The sequence below is a fragment of the Festucalex cinctus genome, chromosome 1 (genome assembly GCF_051991245.1).
Source record: "Festucalex cinctus isolate MCC-2025b chromosome 1, RoL_Fcin_1.0, whole genome shotgun sequence".
NCBI lineage: Eukaryota > Metazoa > Chordata > Actinopteri > Syngnathiformes > Syngnathidae > Festucalex > Festucalex cinctus.
This window is the reverse complement of record NC_135411.1, coordinates 34,649,467-34,672,381: the sequence shown is the minus strand read 5'-3', so window position 1 is coordinate 34,672,381 and position 22,915 is coordinate 34,649,467. Positions and strand designations below refer to the sequence as shown.

General features: G+C 41.8%; 1 protein-coding gene across 2 annotated transcripts in view; it reads left to right on the top strand.

Annotated features, from left to right (window-relative positions):
- Window positions 1-19,226, top strand: part of syt3 (synaptotagmin III) — a 34,461-nt gene extending 15,235 nt beyond the window's left edge. For both annotated transcript variants that reach the window (XM_077531849.1, XM_077531858.1), the window contains exons 4-13: window positions 1,749-2,147; window positions 4,068-4,176; window positions 4,923-5,099; window positions 9,504-9,630; window positions 11,730-11,948; window positions 15,122-15,242; window positions 16,886-17,057; window positions 17,148-17,277; window positions 17,408-17,504; window positions 18,242-19,226. In XM_077531849.1, the coding sequence (XP_077387975.1) occupies window positions 1,749-2,147; window positions 4,068-4,176; window positions 4,923-5,099; window positions 9,504-9,630; window positions 11,730-11,948; window positions 15,122-15,242; window positions 16,886-17,057; window positions 17,148-17,277; window positions 17,408-17,500 (1,547 nt within the window). In that variant the 3' untranslated portion in view covers window positions 17,501-17,504; window positions 18,242-19,226. The remainder of the gene's footprint in view (window positions 1-1,748; window positions 2,148-4,067; window positions 4,177-4,922; window positions 5,100-9,503; window positions 9,631-11,729; window positions 11,949-15,121; window positions 15,243-16,885; window positions 17,058-17,147; window positions 17,278-17,407; window positions 17,505-18,241) is intronic.
- Window positions 19,227-22,915: the final 3,689 nt, after the last annotated feature.

The window sequence follows — 22,915 nt, the reverse complement described above, 5'->3', positions numbered from 1 at the left end:
CTTGTTAGTTTGTCAGCCGGTTGGTCAGTCCTTCAGTTTATTAGTGGATTCGTTAGTCAGTTGATCAGGTTGTTATTTAGTAAACTAGGAAATGAATCACTAAGTCAGCCAGTCAATTAGTTTGTTTATTGGTTAGTTTCTCAGTTGGTCATTCAATTAGTCAGTGCGTTGATTGTGTGGTCTCTCAGTTTGTTTATTATGACTTATTATTAGATAGTTGGCCAGATTTGTCAGTCAGCGAGTTTTGAGTTACTTAGTTAATTGGTTGGTTGGTTGGTTGATAGGACTTTCACTGATTGTTTGTTTGATCAGTTAGTTTGTTTAGTCAAGTAATTTGTTAGTTGATAAGTCAATCAGTCAGTTAGCCTGTAGTGGTTAGTCAATGAGTCATTAAATTGATCATTTTTTCCGTTAGTCATTTACTAACTACTAAGGTTTGTTGGTTGGGCAGTCATCTGGTCAGTTAGTCAACTTGTTAGTCAGTCAGTCGATCAGTCAGAGTTGGTAGGTCAGTTAGTTTGTTGGGGGTTTACTTCTGATCGTCAGTGTATCAATTAGTTAATCATGTGCTAAGTTAGTTAATAAGCAGAGGTGGGCATGGTCACTGACTGGAGTTACTGTGGTACCACACAAGCACAAAAAAAAATCAGATGAACTAATAGTTCAAATAAAGAACAACCAATTAAGAAAAATAATCATCAGAAAAACAGCAATCGTGACATAAAAAGCAACAAACAATAATCAAAGACACTAATGATCATCAAAGACAAAAAAAAAAAAAAAAAACACACACAAAAAAAAAAATCATCAGAAACAAAAATAACCAAAAGAGCAGAGGTGGGCATCGTCATTGTCTGGAATTGATGATTGATGGAAGTGCCCACCTTTTGGCGCGCGCTTCAGCACTTTCAGTGAATGCTTGATAATGCGAAGCCTTGAAAAAATGCACAGACGGAGCACCGAGTGAAGCAGGATTACTTCTGTGCACTTCCATCAATCATCAATTCCAGTCAATGACGATGCCCACCTCTGTTAATAAGTCATTTGCTTTGTTGGATGGTGAGTTATTACTTATTTGTTAATTAGTTTAATAGCTAATGATGATTAGTCATTTAGTTCAAGTGTTATGTTGTTATTCAGACAATTAGTTGTTATCTTCTCAGCTATGTTTTTTGTTAGTTGATGGTTTGGCTCTAGTTAAGTACTAGGTTAGTTAGTTAGTAGTTTAGTCAATTAGTAGCCAATTTGTTATTTTGTTGGTTGCTGGGTCAATTTAAGTAGTTAATTAATTATTTTAGTTTGTTAGTTTAAGTCAGCTTGGTGTTTTATTTATTTTTTTGTTACTCAAGTTATTTAGTCAGTTAGTTGGTTAGTCAGTAATCACTTAGTTTTATGATCCGTGTGCTAATCAGGAGAGCAGGGCACTTCCGTTGTCAATTCCTAACGATGATGATGCCCACCTTTCGTCCAGTGCTTCTGCATATTTGGCGAATGCTTTATGACTCGCAAAAATACACAAAATGAGAGGGACCGTCTGTGTTCACCCAGATCGACGGACGTAAATCTGCTTCAGTTGGTGCTTAGTCTGTGTATTGTTTTGAGGCTTTGCATCCTTGTGCACTCGCTCAAAGTTGGGCGTTGTTATCGACGGGAAGTGACGATTAACGGATGTGCCCATCTCTGCTAATCATTGTCCTGACTTTGCAATCAATCTTATTTGGCCCATGCGGTGGCCGTTGTGTTTCCAGAGATCTCGGTGAGCCTACTGTCGGTGATTGTGACGTTCTGTGGCATCGTGCTGCTATCGGTGTCGCTCTTCGTGTCGTGGAAGCTGTGCTGGCTGCCATGGCGGGACAAGGAGGGCGGCGGCCTGAGCCTGACATCGGGGCTGCTTCCGGGGAGCGCCGGAGTGGGCGGAGTCCCCGGCGCCTCCTTCCTTCCGCCGCTGCTGCAGCGTAAGGAGGGCCAGTCGTCATCATCGCTCTACCCCTCCCTTGGCCAGCAGGGGCAGCACCACCCCCACTTCTCCGATCTGGTGGGACTGGAGAGAGGCGATGGTTGCGGCGGTGGCGGCGGCCTCGTGGGTGGCCCGCATGAGACCCAGGAGCACTCCTACCTGGACATGGACTCCTACCCCAACAATGCTGGTGAGGCCTACACATTGCATAAATTACGGTATTCGTCGTATTCATTCATTTATTCATTAACTTCACATTCATGTTTTAACATTTAAAGGGAGACATGACTCATTGAGCCATTTTCAGCAGTAAAAAAAAAATGTCCAGAATGAATTGGATAACTTCATTATTTTTCATGTACAATTAATACCTTTAAAATTAATTTTTACACTTGCTGTCGACTGAAGATGACATCACCTGTGCTGAGGAAGTAGGTAACGACCAATCATGGCACACCTGTTTTCTGAGTTTGGTCAGCAAGCTGAGCCATGATTGGCTCTTCAGTCATCTTCTGTCATCTTCAGTCGCCAGCAAGTAGAAAAAACATAGTTTTTAAATATTAATTGTACATGAAAATTAAGACGTTATCAAATTCATTCTGGACAAATTTTTTTTTTTTTTTTTTACTGCTAAAAACGGCTCTATGACTCAAGTAACCCTTTAAGTAACTTTTTCTGGTCGACAAAAAGAAGGAAAACACGTATAAAAGTTCCCTTAATTAGATTTTTTGTTCTCCCTCTAAATTAAAAAAAAATAAAAATTATCATAAGATTACAATTTTTTCTCATAAAAAATAGGACTTTAGTTTCTTCTTTTTTAAATTATTATTTTATTATTTATATTTATTATTTTTATTTATTTTTTAATATTCATTTATTTCATCAAACAATGCAACTTTAACTTATTGTTGAATTTGTTAATTTTTTTGTCAAAAAAAATTACCTAAATCTTGAGAGTTAAAGACTAATTTCTAGGGGGAAAAATTTCCACTGCTGGCATCACATTTTCCTAGCACCATTTAACCCCTTCGGACCCATAGATGAAACATGAGATTGCCCAAAAAAACTTTTCCCACGTTCATCTTATGTGGGAAAAATCAGAACAAAAAATGCCCAACAGAAAAAATGAGGATCTGAGGGGGTTAAGGTGACATCATGCAAAAAAAAAGAAAAAGAGAAAAAAGAGCCAAACATTGAATGAGCTCTTCTGAAGCGTCCCTAATAAAGTACCCTGTGAGTGTACAGTACAGTGCCATGTAAAGTGTATGTGTGTGTGCATGTATGCTATAAATAGCCTGTTCTGCACTGCCGTCTCCAGTCTTGGGGGAGGGGCCGTACATGACGCTTCGGTTGGCCTGCCTATTAATCATCTCGTGCTAAATGCCCTTGTTACAACTACATGTCATTTCCTGTCTTGGATGTCTTTGATGCGTGTTCGTTCAATCGATCGAGTCGAAGATTCCACTGGCAGTTTGCATATTTGGTTTATTCACAATTTCCAAAAACATGCATGCTAGCTGACTCTAAAATGTTCACAGGTGTGAATGTGATTGAATGCTTGCGTGTCTCTGTACAGTATATGGCCCGCCAATTGCTCAAAAGGTGGGATTGGCTGCAGCTCACGCACAACCCATATGAGGATAAACACGATAGAAAATGGACAGAATTATAAAACAATTTTATAATTAATTTAATTATTTGTAGGCTACAAGAAATTTCTTGTCATGTTTTTTCATTCAAGAAAAATGTTTGGGGAAAACATCTTCTAGGAAGGAAAAAAATATATTCTTCAAAATGTATGCTTTTTTTTTTCTTGAACAATAGAAAACATTTTAAACTTGAAAAATTTACAACCAAAAAATGTTTCGTGGGGAAAAGAAAATTAAAAAGCAAAAAAACAACAAAAAACATAAAACAAACGTTTGTTAATATTTTTATTTTAATAATTTTGGTTTTGTAATAAATAGACGTTCTTGGGAACAATAATTAATATTTATCCAAAATAAAAACAAGTCATTTTTAAAAACAAAACAAAAAACAAACAAACAAAAAAAACGAAAAAAGACATTTACACTGAGTTGTACTTGTTTTGTGATTTTGTTTTTTTCAGGGACGCTGAAGCTGAGTCAAACGTCTCCAGATGTTCCCAACTCGGAGGGGGGTGCGCACCCCCATAAAGACCTGCCCAACGCTGTCTCCCAGCAGCAGGTCACCGCCCGGTCAGTTCGCCTCCACTTATACAAAAACTAGTGTTGTTCCGATACCGTTTTTTGGCCCCCGCTACCGATACCGATACCCAGCTTTGCAGTATCGGCCGATACCGATACCATACAGATACTTGAGTTTTTTTTTTCCTCAACATGAAAAAGCTGTCCTGCCATTGGTTCAGAGCATTCAAGGGCTAATAAGATATCTTAGATCGGCATACAGTGAACATGTCACATATCAGTGAATGTCATGCACCAGCAAGACACAAGATGCTGCATCCAAAATCCTATATTAGAGTTGGAATTCATGGTATCGGCATGGTACTTCTGAGTAGTCACCGATACCGATACCACTGTTTTAATGGAGTATCGGCATCTCTGCCGATACCAGTATCGGTATCGGAACAACACTAACAAAAACCATCAATGACAACACTAATGACATCATCGACTAACACATCATTTCACAGCATCATGAAAATAACGACTCAGTCAGCATCGGTTAAAAGATGGAGCAATCAAAGGATTAGGATTTTATTTTCTAAAAGAAGGATTATGAAGTTCTTCTTGGGGAATAAAATATTAAAGCATTTTGTCTTGAGTTTAATCATCAAATTCACTTTCTTGCCTGATAAACGCCTTAAGTGCATTTAAACACATTTAGTTTTTATTGGACGAGGCTTGAAGAATAGTTTGCAATAAGGCCAGGCTGCTGGAAAAGTGTCGCTTAATATTCCGTTGTGTGTGCGTACATTCAGGCCCAAGCCGATGACTCACCAGCTGTCCAGTCCGGACTTCCACGGCGAGGAGAAGGAGCAGGTGACCAGCATCGGCCAGATCAAACCCGAGCTTTACCGGCCCAAAGGCGACCAGGGCGACGGCAAGCAGGGCGAAGCCTGCGGCAAGATCAGCTTCCTACTGCGCTACGCCTTCAAGTGAGCATGAACACGCACGCATATGCGCACGCACACACGGCAAGTTGGTGGGAAGATACTGAGTCAGCGTCTGTGCTGAGCCTTATTGACTTTATGCTCGCTGTCCGCCGCCTTCAAAACAGCCTGATATCCTCCCAAAAAGTCTCCAAGGTTGGTTTCACCTCCAACAACATCAGCATCATTTCATTGTCTGCAGAAAAACACAATACACACAACAATATAGCAAAAGACACACAAACGGCTAGTAATATACAGTATGTATATGCAGTCAAATGGTTAGGGTAGTGCTTCTCAAATAGGGGGTCACGGTGCGAAGCCAGGGTGGCGTGTGTGACTTCAGAGAACGTGTTTTCTTGCTGTACTAGAATAATGTGTAACTGCACATTCATTGCAGTAGGTGTCAATGGTGCTCTCGTGAGAGAGAGAGTGCAACGAGTATTAGCCCCTCTGAACAGACGTACTTACCGCAATTTTATAGACAAAAGATACTATCTATAGCCACAGCGGCGAGATGGGGGTTGGGTCAGGTGGCTCAAAATATTTTCTTCCTCCTTTGGGATGAGGGGAACTGGGACGGTGTAGCAAAAAAAATAATAATTGGGAAGCACTGGCCTAAGGTCATATCCACAGGGGTCAGAGATTTTTCAGTGATTGGTCAGTGCGGTTTTTTTTTGGTTTGTTTTTTTTTAGGAGAGAAAAAGCATCTTAAAAATGTTTTTTTTATTTGAAAAAAATAGGACTGTTGTTGAAAATATTGAAATGTTGAAAAATGATTATAATTAATCATGTATTAAAAAAAGAAATAAGCAGGTTGGGGGTGGGGGATATGTTTCCAAACCCCCCCCCCCCCCCCCCCCCAAAAAAAAAACACTTTAATTAAAAAAAACAACTTTTAATTTTAATTCTCAGATGTAAAGTACTTTGGGGTAGATTCACTAAAGGTTTGCGTAACCTTTGCGCGGCGCTAACCAGTAAAAATGGAGCAATCCGGGAGCGCCTAATTCACTAAACATGCGCAGATGGAGAAATCCGTCACTAAGTGCGCTGCCAACCAGATTGCGCCCCGGTTGGTGGACACCAGCGGTAAGAGATGTGGTCAAGCTAAAGAAGGAGTCCTTTCGGGCCTTTTTGGCCTGTGAGACTTTGGAGGCAGCTGATGTTTACTGGCTGGCCAAGTCGAACACAGCTTTTTTGATTGCCAAGGTACACAATTGGGTGTGGGAGAAGTTTGGCAAGGCCATGGACAATGACTTCTGAATGGCTTTGAAGAAATTCTGTTCCACCATCTGGTATCTCAGGAGGGGGAACCTCATCAACAACATCATCAACACTGTGTATAGTGGACCTGGGGTGCTGCTGACATTAACTTTGGAAGTTGTGAATACTTCGAAGACCTCCTCAATTCCACCAACACTCTTTCCTATGAGGGAGCAGAATCTGGAGACCCTGAGGTGGGTTCTCCTACCGTTGGAGTTGAGGTCACTGGTGGTCAAAAATCTCCTTGGTGGCAAGGCCCCAGGGATGGATGAGATTTGCAGACTTCCTAAAGGATCTGGTTGACACACCTATGCAACTTCTCATGGACATTGGAGAAAGTGCCTATGAATTGGCAGACCGGAGTTCTGTTTTTGAAGAAGGGGGATTTGGGGGACGGGGGATGGGGGGTTGCAGTTACAGGGAGATCATCCTCCTCATCCTCCTTGATAAGGTCTATTCAGATGTGCAGGAGAGGAGGGATTGTCGAGAAGTTGGAAGAGCAGTGGGGTGTTTGTCTTGGTGGTGGAACAGTGGACCAGCTCTACACCATCTGTAGAGTTTTCGCTCAACCAGACTACATGTGCTTTGTGGACTGAAAGAAGGCCCCCTACATGATACCCCAAGGGACACAGTCGAACGACTGTGTCCCTTGGGGTATCATGTAGGGGGCATTCTTTGAGTATGGGGTACTAGTTCGGGCAGTTCATGTCAGAGTTTGGTCCACATTGCCAGCAGTAAGTCAGAATAGTTTCTACTGAGGGTTGGCGTCTGCCCTTTGTCACAGATTCTCTTACCTTTATGAACAGAATTTGTAGGCGCTGCCAAGACATTGAGGGTCTCTGGTTTGGTGAGGACAGTATTACGTCTCTGGTTTTCAAGCTGTGATCGTCATATCTCATTGGAGCGGTTCACAGACCACTGTGAAGCGGTTGCATGGGCTGAGAATCAGCACCTCCAAATCTGAGACCATGGTACTCCGTCTGAAAAGAGCGGTGTGCCCTCTGAGATCCTGCCCCATGGATTATCTTGGGGTCTTGCTCTCGATTGAGGGGAGGATGGCGCGGGTGATCGACGGGCGGATCGGTGGAACGATGTGGACTCCAATCTACGTTCCTACCCTGACCTCGGGTCACGAGCTGTGGGTTGTGATTGAAAGAACAACATCCCGGATACAACCAGCTGAAATGAAGCTCGGTCATCCTGGAGAGGCTCAGAGTTGAGCCACTGCTCTTCCGTACTGAGAGGAACCAGATGAGGTGGCTTAGGCATCTTGTTAGAATGCTATCTGGACAGTGGACACCTCTCTGGTGAGGTGTTCCGGCCACATCCCACTGGGAGGAAGCCTCGGAGATGACCCAGGACACGCTGGAGACATGGCTGACTTGGAAACACCTCAGGATCACTCTCATTCCCCCTTGGGAATGCCTCGGGAGGAGCTGGATGAAATGGCTGGGGAGAGGGTAAGTAAGAGGAGAAGTATGGGCTTCCCTGCTTAAGATGCTACCCCCACGATCTGACCTTGGATAAACGGAAGATAATGAATGAATGAATTTTTCTTTTCACATTAATTTTCTTGAGAATTAAAAAAAAAAGATATTGAAAAACAAACAAAAATCTTTTGAATAAAATATGACTATTGGAAAAAAACTTCTTTTTTTTCTTTTTAATTAAAAAAGGAGACATGGCATTGTATGTGTAAGAGAATGCCCGAGGTTTTGCACAATCATGAGGGCATCACGCGTTGAGCGAAGGTGGCGTTACACCCTGACAATCTATTGGCTTTTCCCACGTCGCTCATGTGTCAGCTTTTAATGGGCTTGGCAATTGAATCTTTGTTCCTGGGAGGAACACGAGGAAGACTGACTCTGTTGTTGTGACGCTGGCAGGGTCGGTCAGCGTTATCACGCCTTAGCAACATGCTAGCACAAACACACACACGCATACACGCACACACGGGCACACATACTGCTTTGGCTTCAGTAATGAGCCTCCAGAGTGTGTAGTATCATATCATAAATCATCTTATGCTGGCCCTCCTAAATGGGCCACATGAATGCTTTTCATCAGGTGACCATCCCGCTGCCTGCTTAATTCCCGGCACGCGTGTTTGCGTTGCTGTTTGTGCGTGTGTTGTTGCACTTTCAAGTGGCTCAGCATTTATAATTCATGTGCCGCCTTTTACTTTTCTGACCATCAGCAGTTTGCGGCGCCGTCGCAATGCTTCAACGTGTCGCCGCCGCCACTGCCTGCTAGCAGCCTGAATATCCCAGAGCAAAAAAAAACATCAGGAATATGAGCTTGTTTTTAAAACTGTCCACTTTTTCAGCGGCACTGTATCACGCTGAGAGGACTTTTGAATTACGCTCCTCCAGAAGAAGGTCTCCAAAAGTCACAGTCACAGTAGGCTACGGTATAAAAATAATTTTTGTTACATTTAAGTCATGTAAATCTGTGTTGTTTTTCTAACTCACTGTGCATTTTGGGCAGATTGGGTTACTTTAACCCAAGGTTAAGTTAATTATTTTGACCCAGCAGATTTGGTTGAAGATTGGATTTGGGCATGCTGAAGAGCTGGATTTAGTCAACATTTTGGAAAGTTGTTGTTAATTAAATGATTAATTTATGTCATTATTTATTTACTCTGTCCTGGTTGCTGTAGTGATATGATATCCCCAGAGGTTGATGACCAAAATTTGTCCAGGCTTTGCAGCAGCCAATCAGTCATCGGCATCATCTCTATCAATGATGATCCATGATTGCATGTGATTGCTTGTCATAATCTTAATGGAGGTGAGCACGTGCGCCGATCGGTTGCTTGGTCACCTTGTCGACAAGCTTGTGCGGTGAATTTACGGCCTAAAGTTCACGGCGAGTGGCTAATGAAGAGGCGACACGCCGGCTAATAAGCGCAGAAGTGCCTAACAAGGTCTGATTAGTGGCTGCCTGCTAATTAAATACACCATGTAGCGGCACACACATATACGCACACGCATGCACACACCGGTTGTTGTGCTATTCTGATTCCGACATTACTCCAGAGACATACAACCTCCCACCTTGTGTGTACACAGTCAGTCCAGGTATGTGTGGGCTGAGCATGTCTGGCATATTAGCCTAAACGGGTACGTTTGTGTGTGTGTTTGTCAGCACGGAGCAGCTGGTGGTGAAGATCCTCAAGGCCTTGGATTTGCCCGCGAAAGACGCCAACGGCTTTTCCGACCCGTACGTCAAGATCTACCTGCTCCCTGACCGTAAGAAGAAGTTCCAGACTAAGGTAGGCTGACCTGACCTGAGGTTTGCTGCCTCAACGGGCTTCTGTAATGTCGATGATCGTAACAGGAATTTGTTACCATCTTGAAGCAATGTAAGAGACTGGACTGCCAGTTTGCTGTTTAAACAGGTTGCTGTAGAAATGCAAATAGGAATTTTGTTGTATGGAATTAGGTTATACTCTTGTCGCTACGTCTTCAAGAATTATTGATAATGGATTCAGTTGCCTCGACAGGCTTCTACAAATCATTTCTTAGCATCAGAGATTTTCTGCAGTTTCTACGTCTTCAAGCAAAGGAGGATAATGGCTACTAGCTGAACTATTTTTGACGACTTCTTACTCCAATTACAGCACTTTGTATACAGCGATGGTTGTTCAAAAGTGATCTATAAATAACGTTGAGTTGAGTTGCATAAACAGGCTACAAAGAAACAAGAAAAATTGTTTTGTGGGATATGTTAGCATCAATAAGGTTATGTTGTGTAGTTGATATATCTTGTAGCAACAGAGGATAATGACTAAATTGCTGCCTAAATAGGCTGCTGTAAACGCTGAATAAGGGATTTGCTAAAATCAGCAAGGTGAGTTGTGTAGTCTCTATATCTTGAAGCAATGGAGCGGAATTAAATCAGGTACAACTACTGCCTGAATGGGTTGTGGTACTGAAAACAAGGAATTTTGTGATCTGCAATGTAGGTTATGTTGCCTAGTCGCTATACATGTGTTAAGGCCACACAGTCTAATGGAATCGGGCCCTCATTTAGCTCGCTGCCTCATCGCCGTCCGCTCCATCCACTTCCCGTTAGCTTGTGCCGCAAACAGGAGATGATGGGGCGCTAATAATAAGCGGAAGTGACAGATCCTCTCAGGTTGGATTTAAACGACTCAGCGAGCATCGGAAACAAACGCATCCTCGTCGTCTTTGTTCATTCCATCAAACGCTTCAATTCCTGCAGTGAATCAGCAAACTGTACAAAAGAACTAAGTCAATGTGCTCGTTTGAGCATCTTTGAAGTCGGCGGCACAGACAGGAAATCACATTTTTGTGAGACATAATATGAAATTTTTAACAAAGGTCAATTGGATTCTGTGTCCTCGCAAAAATAATGGGAGAAATTTAATTTTGCGCTCTGCAGCCGAGCATAAAGGTTACTCATCTTTTTCAAGGACGTTTCAGTGAGTACGCCTTCGCAATTAAATAAGTGGTGCACCATAGTGTAGCATGTGCGGGGCGCTTTTTAATTTTGGCTGCTTCCAAAAAGTGCTTTTTGGTGGGCCGGAAATATGGGAATGAGACATGTGAGGTATTAAGCAAAGATGACAGCGGGAGAGGTGGCCAGATAAGAAGCAAGAATCAGTGAAGGTGTCACGGGAATTAATAGCTTCTGTGGAAACAAGGCAATTGTGCCGGTCCCCCGTGTGCATATGTGTATCCTATTTTTCATGCCCGAGGATAAGATGTTCAAAAGAGAGAACGAAAACAAAATGACCGAAGACGACAACAACAGCATCAGCGACAGCTGCTGGTACCTGGTTGCGGGAAGTGGTTGATAAATAAGAAATAAAAGAGTGCAAAAAGCAGTTTTAAAAAAAAAAAGGGAAACAATGACACTTGTTGGGGAATCAGCTAATAAACAAAGAGAGTGCAAAAAGCAATAAAAGGCACAATAAAACCTGGTGAAAAGTGGTTAGGGAACCAGATAAATATGAGAGGACAAAAAGCTACAACAAAAGAGAACAACACCTGTTGGAAACTGGTTGGGTAACCTTATGACAAACAAGAAGAAAAGAGCACAAAAAATGTTTGTTGTGGATCCAAGTGCCAAACAACAGGTGAAAAGAAGCAGCGAAAAGTTCAAGACCTGTCGGAACCTGGCAAAAGAACCTGGTGATAAAGACAGAGAAACGAGAGAGCGAAACGTAGTAACAAAGGACAATGAAACATGGGTGGCACGATTTAGTTGAGGAAAATGGCCATAATAAAATAGAGCAGAATAAGCGAAAACAAACAAAAAACACCTATTTGAACTTGAAATTGGACAAAGAGATGCAAAAGTATCTTTTTTTTTTTACTTTCTTGTGATTTGCGTATATCCCTATAGGTGCACAGAAAGACACTGAACCCCGTGTTCAACGAGACGTTCCAGTTCGGGGTGCCTCTGAATGAGCTCCACTCCCGCAAGCTTCACTTCTCCGTCTACGACTTCGACCGCTTCTCCCGCCACGACTTGATTGGACAGGTGGTTGTGGACAACCTGCTGGACTTCAGCGAGGGCAGCGGAGACAAACCAGTGTGGAGGGACATTGTGGAGGGTACAGCGGTGAGTCACCATGATTGGTCAAATTAAAAAAAATAAATAAAAAAAAAGCAAAAAATCTCTGATCAAAGGCCAAGCAACTGAAACTCGATTCAGTTTTGTTTGAGTTCTCGTTACAAATTCAGTTTGTTTCCATCCGATAAAAAGCATGTCTCAAAAAACAGAACACTTTTGTCATTCCGGTCCATTTCAAAGCTACGTCTATGGCAAACTGAACTTGGACCACTCTGCCCTTGGTAAACCTGAACTGAATCCAACTGAGACCACTTAAATAATTTGTTTGGACCTGAATGGTGTCTTAAATAAAGAACTCATGTAAACCTCGTAATGTGGATCTGACCATGTAAGACTACAAAACCATTATGCAACTTTTTTTTTTCCAGCCAACATCGGCCTAAAATGACCAACTAAAACACATTAATAGAATAAATTCAACTTGACCAATGTAGACTTAAAACAACTAATACCTTGGTCAGACTACAAAAAAATAGCCCGATTTTGGCCTGACCGACGTGTTGCGGACAAACGGGGCATGTTGTAAATGATTTTGAGTTGTTTTGACGTAACGTCGCCCGTGTAGTGTGACCCCTTCAACGATTGGTCGCCTGTTGTCTGGGACGGTTCACAACCATCACGACGAAAGACTATCCATCCATCCATTTTCTTGACCGCTTATACCTCACAAGGGTCGCAGGGGGTGCTGGAGCCTATCTCAGCTGTCTTTGGGCAGTAGGAGAGGTACACCTTGGACTGGTCGCCAGCCAACCGCAGGGCACACAGAGACAAACAACCATCCACACTGACGAAAGACTAGCATGTCAGAATTTTTGCTCGTCTTTGTCGCACAACGTGACATACCTACATCATCGTCCTTTTGTTCCGCAGCTTTGACCAATAGCGAGAGGGAGTGAAACGTCAATCACACACTGACCACCACGTTATAGCTCCTTAACAGACAGGTGCGACCTGAAAATATTGTGTGCTGAAAGGTTTGGATCCCAAATGCAGACACAAATAAGATTTTCTCCCTTTATTCACATCGAGAGGCAGAAACTCAGAGATGCTGTACACGGGACAGTTGGACAATAATCCGGCAAACCACACACAATTCTCAGCCTGCACCCACAGACTGAATCGTAAAGGACTAACGAGCGACATCACATAGGTCCAGACATCACCTAAAGGATTAAAGGTTGACATCACGAACATCACGTTTTGAAAACAGACACTTGTTACATCAGTACCTAAACAGACGCATAACAGGCACCTAACAGGTCATGAACTCTGGCACATGCGGCCCAGGCCATGACGGAAAAAAAAAGTACCCCGCTGGAGAGCACACACATTGTGCACATTTGTTGCTATTTAAAGACATGAGCAACACATATGCTCTATATGGCGTCATCAAGTAGGCATATTGCCTTAATATAGCTCGCACTACATTCAGGTTCTTCTACTTCGAAGAGGGAAAGAAAAAAATACATGCTGCAGGCGGCTGTCAGGCGAGCACGACTTCTCCTCACCTAATATAGGCATATGTTCACTTCTGTAATTATCACCTCCCCAAATCATAGTCTAAAAATGTAAAAAGTCACATTATTTTTTTATTTTACATATAGGAGCCACCTTCCAACATAATTGCCATCGTCAGGCAACGGCGAAAGTACAAAAAAAATATTGTGACTGTCGTCGTAATAATTTCAGAGATTTGGGCATATGAGTAGGGATGGGCAGATATTTAGTGAGGATCGCTCATGTCTTTGGGGCAGACATATATCTTATTAGAGAAGTCAGGCCAGGTCTTGACAGCCACTCCGCTACTCGTCTTTTTTTCCTCCCCCTCAACGAACGGTTCGGAGCGAATACGCATATCAAATGTGAATACGCGTATCATAAGGTGCTAAAACAAGTCAAATATGAATAAATATTTAAGCAGTATAGGAATTACGCAAGCATATTTCAGTATTTGATAAAGTAGCCTAATAAATCAAGATGTCATCTCCAAATTAATAATCAAAATAGGCTATATTACCCCGACACATGTAAATAAATTAAAATACAGCACTAATTGACTACTAAATCACATTTTAAACACTACTGAGCAGGTAGTGAGAGCAATACGCTCATGTTTCGCACTCCATTCACGTAAACGCTCCCTGTCCTGCCTCTTTTTTTTGTTCCGCCTCCCCGACAACCAGCGCAGCCGCGGTTCTCTTGGCATGACAGCACGCGATGATCGGGTGGTGTCTTGCCCAGTTCAGACTTGTAGTGTGACTACACGTCCGGTCCACGACACAGAGCGAATTTATCGGGTAATCTGACAGCGCGACTGTCGTGAAAGACAAGAAAACCGTGTAGTTTTAGCTCGGTATAACGTGAACCAAACTGGTTTCTCAGTTCAAAGACTAATGTGGAGACGACCAATTTCACAGGTCTAACAGACCGAAAAAGACTCATGTACACCAAAAAGACCTGACTGACCACTTTGGGTTCACATTGCACCAGAGTTTTTCCTTTCTTTTTTTTTCCATTTATTTCAGTCAACATAAACAAGAAAACTAAAACATCATTTTCCAATCAATGCTTCATGAGTGAGATCATAACAAACCACCAGTTCAGGCCCAAGCACTGCTGACTCAAACGGCCTGATCAATAAAATCATTTCATTAACAGCTCATCTTTTACATTGCGTCTACTTGCTTGTTATAAAAAAGGCACATTTCACGTTAACATATTGAATATTGATCCACTGTTGACGTTAAGTCGTTGAGCCCTCGACCGTCTGCTGTTCAAGCGTGTTCCTTCAAAGTTACTTTTGATGAGCAGTGCACACGATGCCATGCGTCTAATTGGCCGACCGAGCAACGACAGATGCTTGCAGCCTACAAATGAAGAAAAAGGCAGCCAGAGTCCATTACAAATGAAATATTCATACGAGACAACTCATGGACATCTGATTTATTAAATAACTTCAGTCTCGCAGAGGAAGTATCGATCCTAAAGGGATGCGAAGCGTGAAAAACACAAAAGAGTCGTCGCCTCCAGTTGGCAGCGACAGATTGGCGCATGATTTATTTCCAGTGACACATCACCCGGCCAACTCAAACTAACCGCCCCTTCCTGCCGCCTGCGACCATTACGCTCCTTTTGACTTCTGTGTTTATCTGAATCCACAGGAGAAGGCCGACCTCGGGGAGCTCAACTTTTCGCTATGCTACCTGCCCACAGCCGGCAGACTCACGGCCACCGTCATCAAGGCCACCAACCTGAAGGCCATGGACCTGACTGGTTTCTCAGGTAAAGGAATAATGTAGGTCTAAGAACTAACGTGGAAATGAGTGTTTTCTCAGGTAAATAATTTACATAGGTCTAAAAGGATCAACTTGTACAGGTATATTGAGTTAGTGACCACCTGGATCTATTTGGTTGTCTCTAGTAATGAACTAATGCAGACCTAAAAGGACTAACACAGACAGAGAAAAGCTAATGTGGGCAGTCTGTTCAACAAAGGACTAAAACTAGCTAGTTTTTTGACCAACTTGAACTAACTTCTGTACTTTCTTAGGTAAAGGACTAATGTGAATCTAGTAGAGCTTCTTGGGTAAAGGACTCACTCAATGTGTCCAATCAGTTTCTCAAGCAATAAAGGAATACCTGCAACTTTGTTTTCTCTGGTAATGGATTTACACAAACTTGACTAGTAAAGGAGAATGTATACTTGACACTCTGGTAAAGGTTGTAAAGGTAATGAGATCATAACACGTTTCTTGTGTAAAGGACTACCTGGAAATATTTACTCTTCAAATCAAATCAAACTTTATTTATATAGCACCTTTCATACATTCAAATGCAACTCAAAGTGCTGAACAAATAAAGCATCCATAATACAATACGAGCCCCCCCCATATCCCCATGATCATACCCACAGACACACATGCAAACCACAACATGGCGGGGCACAGAAGAACCCTGTGAGGAAAGGCACCCAGGAGGAGTTCACCCACACTGAGAGGGATGACCGCCAACCACCACAGGGAGGAATGCCATCCCAGAGACCTCCGGCCCACAGTGACCGTGGCCCTCTCCAAACAGACTGAAGCGAGCCACAGCGCCCCGGGGCCAAGGGGCCCCCTGGACAACCGCCCACCCACAGGAGAAGGACAGCCATCCCTCCCAGCGTGGAGGCTCCCCTTGAGAAAACAGTGGAGCTAAAAACTTAATAATTACCTCATAAAAACATTTAAATATGAAATAAATAAATAAAAGGCAAAAACAAAGCTGAAAGACAATCTAAATTAAAATAGTTAAATAGATCAAAGCGGATAAAAAGAAAAGAGATCATTCAAATGCCAAACTAAAAAAGTAAGTAGCCTCCTCTTAAAAACATCAATACTAGTACTCACTTGAGCTTGACCAGTTTTTCTCAAGAAAAAGACTTACACAAAATGGATCAGTTTTTCTCAGGGAGGTCCTGGTCTGGTTTTGGGCCCAGAGGAGCCTATTCTTGAAAGGTCGACTCTTTTTTTTTTTTTTTTTTTTTTGCTTCTCTAAAGCAGTGTAAACATTCTGGTTTGCTTTTGTCAAACAAAAGCGACACCTGTTAGCCGCCATCTTTGACTGACAGGTGTTTTATTACTCGTCGCTCTGAGAGCAGCAACAGTGGCGACATCAGTAGCGTCAGCATTAACGGCGTTGCCTTCCCGGAATAAAGGAGATGGCAACTGTTATCGCCAGTACGATCCCTACAGTGCGAGACAGACGCTTGGGAAGAAGAGTGAAAAAAAAAAAAAGGATGAGAGTGTGGGCGCGTGTGTTTCCCAGGGCAGCGTGCCGAATGAATAACAAAGCATATCAACCTTCTGCTTTTTATCCGCCGCTGTTCCCAAGGTGACCTCACATCATTGCATTCAGGATCATCTCTCTCCTTCTCTTCCCATCAGACCCTTACGTGAAGGCCTCACTGATATGCGACGGTCGCCGGCTGAAGAAGAGGAAGACGTCCATCAAGAAGAACACGCTGAATCCAACCTACAACGAGGCGCTTGTGTTTGACATTCCCAACGAGAACATCGAGAGCGTGTCAATCGTCATTGCCGTGATGGACTACGACTGGTGAGCCTTGTCCTGGAGCTGACGGACCCGCCCAGCATGGATTGTCATGATAACTGTTTTTTTTTTTGTTTTGTTTTTTTGTCCCATCAGCATCGGCCATAACGAGGTGATAGGAATGTGCCGCGTTGGTAGTGATGCAGATGGCCCGGGGAGGGAACACTGGACCGCCATGTTAGCCAATCCACGCAAGCCAATAGAGCATTGGCATCAACTGGTGGAGGTAACATGCACTCATTTGTTGAAACGGTATTTGAAGTGGAACCCTCAGCCAACCTTAACTTTTTGGCATTAAAACCGCACCCTAACCTACCCCCACCTTCAGTTTTTAATATGTTTTTCCCTCTGGGCAGGAAAAAGTAATTGGTACGTTTGTATCGACGAAGGGCGAAGCATCACCCTCCTCCAAGCCACACATCGTGGTGGACAGTCCTCACTCCGATTAAACGGGTCAGTTGTTATTTGCCTCTGTCTGTAATGTCTTTATTTGCTTATTTACTAGCATCCCTTGTTTGCTCACTAATTACAGTAGTCTGTATAACAACAATTCCTCAGGCTGCCTGTTGTCGGATGGAATGCGAGCATAAAAACGGGTCAAGTATGTAAAAGCTGGACCTGACGGCGAGCGTGTCGATGAAGCGCTTGTCACATTTGGCCGTTCTCAGGCAGAGGCATGCGTAACATCTCGTGTTACACGCCTTATGCATGTTCTTCCCAAGCAGCCACGTTGCTCTGTGGACACTAGCGGCATTGGCAGAACAAGGACAAGATAACATGGAGTTAAAATTTAAGATCTAGCTAGGGTTTAGGTTTCTGAGCTTAGGTCTGATGTAGGGTTAGTGTAGTGAGATACAGTAGTTGGAGTTCTGGTTATGAGAGGGTTGTGCTTTGGATTTTGTTTAGGTTCTAGTTAATGGGAGGCAAGGGTTTGGGATAATGATGAAATTTTGTTTGGTGTCTGTTTTTTTTTTTGGTGGGGTTGTTATTCAGGTTTGGGTTTTGAGGTTAGGGCTAGGGTTATAAGTTTGGGGTCGATTGTTGAAAAGCTTGCGTGCGATGAAGGGTCAGTCAGTTGTGGGCGCGCTCTAAAGTTCTTATGTAATGCCTCAAAGCCTTTTCTCTCCCTACCCAATACAACCGCCTGCTGTCAGCAGCCTAATTCCTCTTCATTTCCTCTTTTTCTACAGGTCCACACCGTCTCTTCACCTCCAGACTTTTCCTTTTTCTCTCTTCTCATCTGTGAATAAATATTTTTCCATCAAAGAGAGACTCGCAGTTACACTCGACGTTTTTGTGCTTCCGCTCAATCCGTCGACAGGAAAAAAAAAAAAAACACAACCACGCAGCAGCGTAGACAAACACACCAACTCACAGTCGGTTTGCTGTTTATGCGTAGTTGATGTGTAGTATTTGATCTAGGAGGTGTGTGATGTGATAAACTCTTTAAAAAATACATAAATAAAAAAAATATAAAGCCATCCTTAAGCGGTCACCTGGAGCGGGACCAAAGCTCTTGTACGGACTCTCAGTGAAGAAGTCTTACTGTATCACACAAGGCAGAGGGACCTGCTGGATTCTCTGGGCCTTCCCAGCCTCTAATGCACCCGATACTGACCCCTGGAGGAAGGAGGACCAACATGGTCTACTGATGTCAGATGAGCCAGGACAGGACTGACTGTAGCCTGAGCATGTTACCTTGTGTCTGTCTTCTTCACGCTTCCACTCGTCCTCATGGCTTCTTCGTTTACCATTCCCAGAATGAAGCGTTCTGATGTTTTGTACCAGGAATGCGAGGGACGCCAACCCCCTTAGGACCCAGCCCCAAAAAAAACAAACAAGCAAAAACTGTCAGACTTTTCCTTGGTGGATACACACACACACCCCACAAAAAAATAAGAACCTATCTTTTGGTTTTTCCCATCATGAGCTTTAGAATCATCGAGTTACATGTGACACGTCTGTGTTGCCTTTCTCCGTGTGTGTGTTTGTGTTTGTGGGTGTGTTTTGTATTGGTGTGTGCGCGCGTGAGTGTGTGTGTGTATGTATGCCTGTGTGTCCTAGTGAGCTTCTGTGCTCATTACCCCCCACCCCCTCCTCATCCTCCTCTGACTTTCCCTCCCAAAACTTCCATGAGTCCTGTCTCACACCGTCACAAGGAGCCATGTTCTTGTGCGAACAGCCGAACACTATCCGGCAGAACGTGGACATTTACTCGGACTGCAACATCATCAAAACATAAGTTGACTAAGCACTTGAGGGTTAGGCAAAATAGGAGTTTGGGGTACAATTGATTTATGTCCCCCAGGAAAACATTTTCCTACATGAATTCTATAGGTTCGGGTTTGATGCAGGGCTTGAGCTAGTGTTAGGGGCTTGGAGGTTATCTTCACCAAAAACATGGACCATATTACAGTACATAGTTCAGTATATGGGTTGTAACAACCAAAATCTGTTCAGAAATTTAGTTTGGCTGCCTAGGGTTGGAGTTGGTTAGAGTTTGAAAAATGCTTGGCAGTGTGACATTTTCACACATTCATTTTTAATAGGTTAGGGTAAGCGCTTCTTCCAACAAGGGCATGCAACATGGTTCGTTAGCAAAGACTGAAAATTCATCCAAATCGGCTCAAAAGTTGTTTTGGGGATGGATTTAGGGATATGGTTTAGGGTTCGTTTTAACTAGTGTTGTTCCGATACCGATACTGGTATCGGCAGAGGCGCCGATACTGCATTAAAACAGTGGTATCGGTATCGGTGACTACTCACAAGTAACATGCCGATACCATTAATTCCAACACTAATATATAATTTTGGATGCAGCATCTTGTGTCTTGCTCGTGCACAACATTCACTGATATGTTACATGTTCACTGCATGCCGATCTAAGATATCCTATTGGCCCTTGAATGCTCTAGTCTAAACCAATGGCAGGACAGCTTTTTCATGTTGAGGAAAAAAAAACTTCAGTATCGGTATGGTATCGGCCGATACTGCAAAGCTGGGTATCAGTATCGGTATCGGGAGCCAAAAAACGGTATCGGAACAACACTAGTTTTAACTACACCCAGGTGATGTTTTTCTACATAAATATCATTGGTAGGGGTTTTTAGGTTTGGGCTCGAGCTCCCAACACCACCAAGGTGATATTTTCCCACATAAATCCCATCGATTCAGGACTTGTGGGGCTTCCCGGCAAAGAGCCCGACGGTTAAATTGACTTCACTTGTTATCAGCAATTTTGTGTCTGGGGGGCAACTTAGTGAGATGATAGTGTCCATCTGTCATGTAATCGCTGGAAGGAAGGGAGCCCTCTAAGGGGACGATAGGCACAGAGTGCTGGACTATTTTTCAGCAATAGTCCTTCAGGGATACTGCTTTGGAGCATACTTGTCACTGCAAAAATTTTCGGACACATCTATTAATCAAGTGGATGAGGCAGAAGTTAACTCAAACGCAAATCCAGTAAAACTACTTTTCTGAACACAGACAATCAAATGTAGTATATGCAAACTGATTATGGCTTTTATAGGTTACCGCTGGAATTCATTTTAAAGTTCCTGTAAAGTCATAATAAATGTCTTTTAATATTTGGCTTCAGTAGTTTCAGTCGTCTAGTAGCACTTTATAGGTACAGTTGGAATTGTTATGCCGTTGAAAAAGTAAAATACTGTATTTTACTTCTTCGACGGCATAAAAGCAAAGTGCTCACCTCTTGCAGTCTTTGTAAAGGCCCTCGTTCACACCACATCATTGAAACCTTCCAGCCTCCCACTCTCTTGCTCCCCCCGGTGTCGTGTAACTCTGTTGTGCTTCGCTGTTTTGTGTGCTGTGTGAAAACCCGGGTGACGGCAAAAAAAATACAACAAAAAAGTTTGTTTTTTGACTCAAGCGTTCATCTGGGAAATGGAATGGATGTGAGTGTGAGTCATGTGACTTGTAGATTATGGATCAGCTTTGTCCGAATAGAAAAGTTATCGATTTGGCGGTCCCAAGGCTCCATGACGCGCCCCCTCTCGTTTTCTCTTGTCAACTCATTCTGACCCCACTTAACCACCATGCTACCACATCGTTTTAACCTCCACTCCGTTCCTCGTCCATCTTTTTCATTACTCATCTTTCCCTATCCTACGTTTTGGCCCCCACCCTGGCTGTCTTGTGGTGTTGTGAATGGTCGCAATGGAGGTCTGCATGCTTCTCAGTTAACACGAATGATGTCAACTCGATGCAAAATGACATAAAGAGACGTTCTGAGCTAAAATAAATAAATAAAATAAAATGAACTCATTACTAATACAACTAACGACCATGATGATGATATGCGGGGCAAATGTGTGTTTTCTCTCTGTGTTGGAAATAAGATGCATATTTATCAATTGGGATTATTTTTTAAATAAAAAGGGTTTATTCACAAGTATGTTTTTTTTTTTTTTTTTTTTTTTTTAAGCCTGGGAGTGTTTGTTTCAGTGTGTGCTTGTGCTTCAAGTGAAGCAATGCTGTTGGAAATAAAAGATACGTATCATGCAGTACGATGGCGTCTATGGCTTCTTTCAACACGTGTGTGCGCTGTATGCATGCTGCACACTTGCAGCAAACAACGAAGATGAGAAGAAGACAATAACGATTGCTACATGATATGAAACCTTGCACAACGTGAAGGCCATATTTTTCACTGTATTTTTCTCTAACATCCACCTCTAGGTTTTTTGTTTATATTTCAAGTAGTATTTTTTTCTGTTCTAGTTATTTCTCATCTATTTATTTTTCCCCTTTTTGTATATTTGGCTAATAGTTTTGCATTTGTTCTGATATTTGTGTATTTTTAAATGTTTTTGTATCCCAACATTTGAGTGTGTTTTATATGCAAAATTCTGGTGCATATTTCTGCTGTATTTCACGTTTATTTATAATATTTGTCTATTTTCCTACATCATTTGTGTATTTCATGCATTTTGTAATGTTTTTAATATTTTTGTTTTATTTTCTAATATTTCTCTTGTGATGTTTTTTGTCATTTTTCTTATGTTTTATTAGATTTTTTGAGTTGTTTTTGTATTTCTCAGTTCATATTTTTACATAATATTACTGTATTTTCCATTGTCTTTTCACCTTTATTGTGTGGGTATTTTGTTGTGTATGTATGTATGTATGTATGTATGTATGTGTATATATATATATATATATATATATATATGTTTGTGTTTTTTTATCTTTTTTGTAATATTTTCCTTTTTTCTAATATTTATGTATTTTTTATTCAATATTTTTATATTTCATTTAATTATTATGTTTGGTTATATAATTGGGATATTTAGCTAATATTTTGTAGTGTTTGATAATATTTTTTGCATTATTTATTGAAATTTCTGTGATATTTTCTGTGCTTTTTCTAATGTTTTGGGGGGTTTTTTTCCTAATATTTGAATGGTTTATATCGAATAGTTTTGTCTAATGTTTTTGTATTTATAATCCAATGTTTTTGGCCATTTTTGTATTATCAATACGATTATTTTTCAAATGTGTATTTTTCCATCCAACATTTGTGCAATTTTTATTTAACCTTTATTTTATTCTTTTAGTATTTTTGTATAGTATTTGAATATATTCTGATATTTATGTTGAACTATATGTCAATTTTTTTTTAATATTTTACTTTTTTCTACTTGTATTTTATCCTTCTTGCCTTATGTCCATTCTTACATAATAGTTAAGGATTTTTCATCAAGTACATCTTGCAATAATATTGTTTGTGCTTTTTTCAAATTGTTTTTCTTTCTAATTGATCCACTTTAAATAATAATAATAATAATAATAATGTCGGAGGATATTTTTTGCAGCATGGCTATGTATCTGGCTTCTTTCAACAC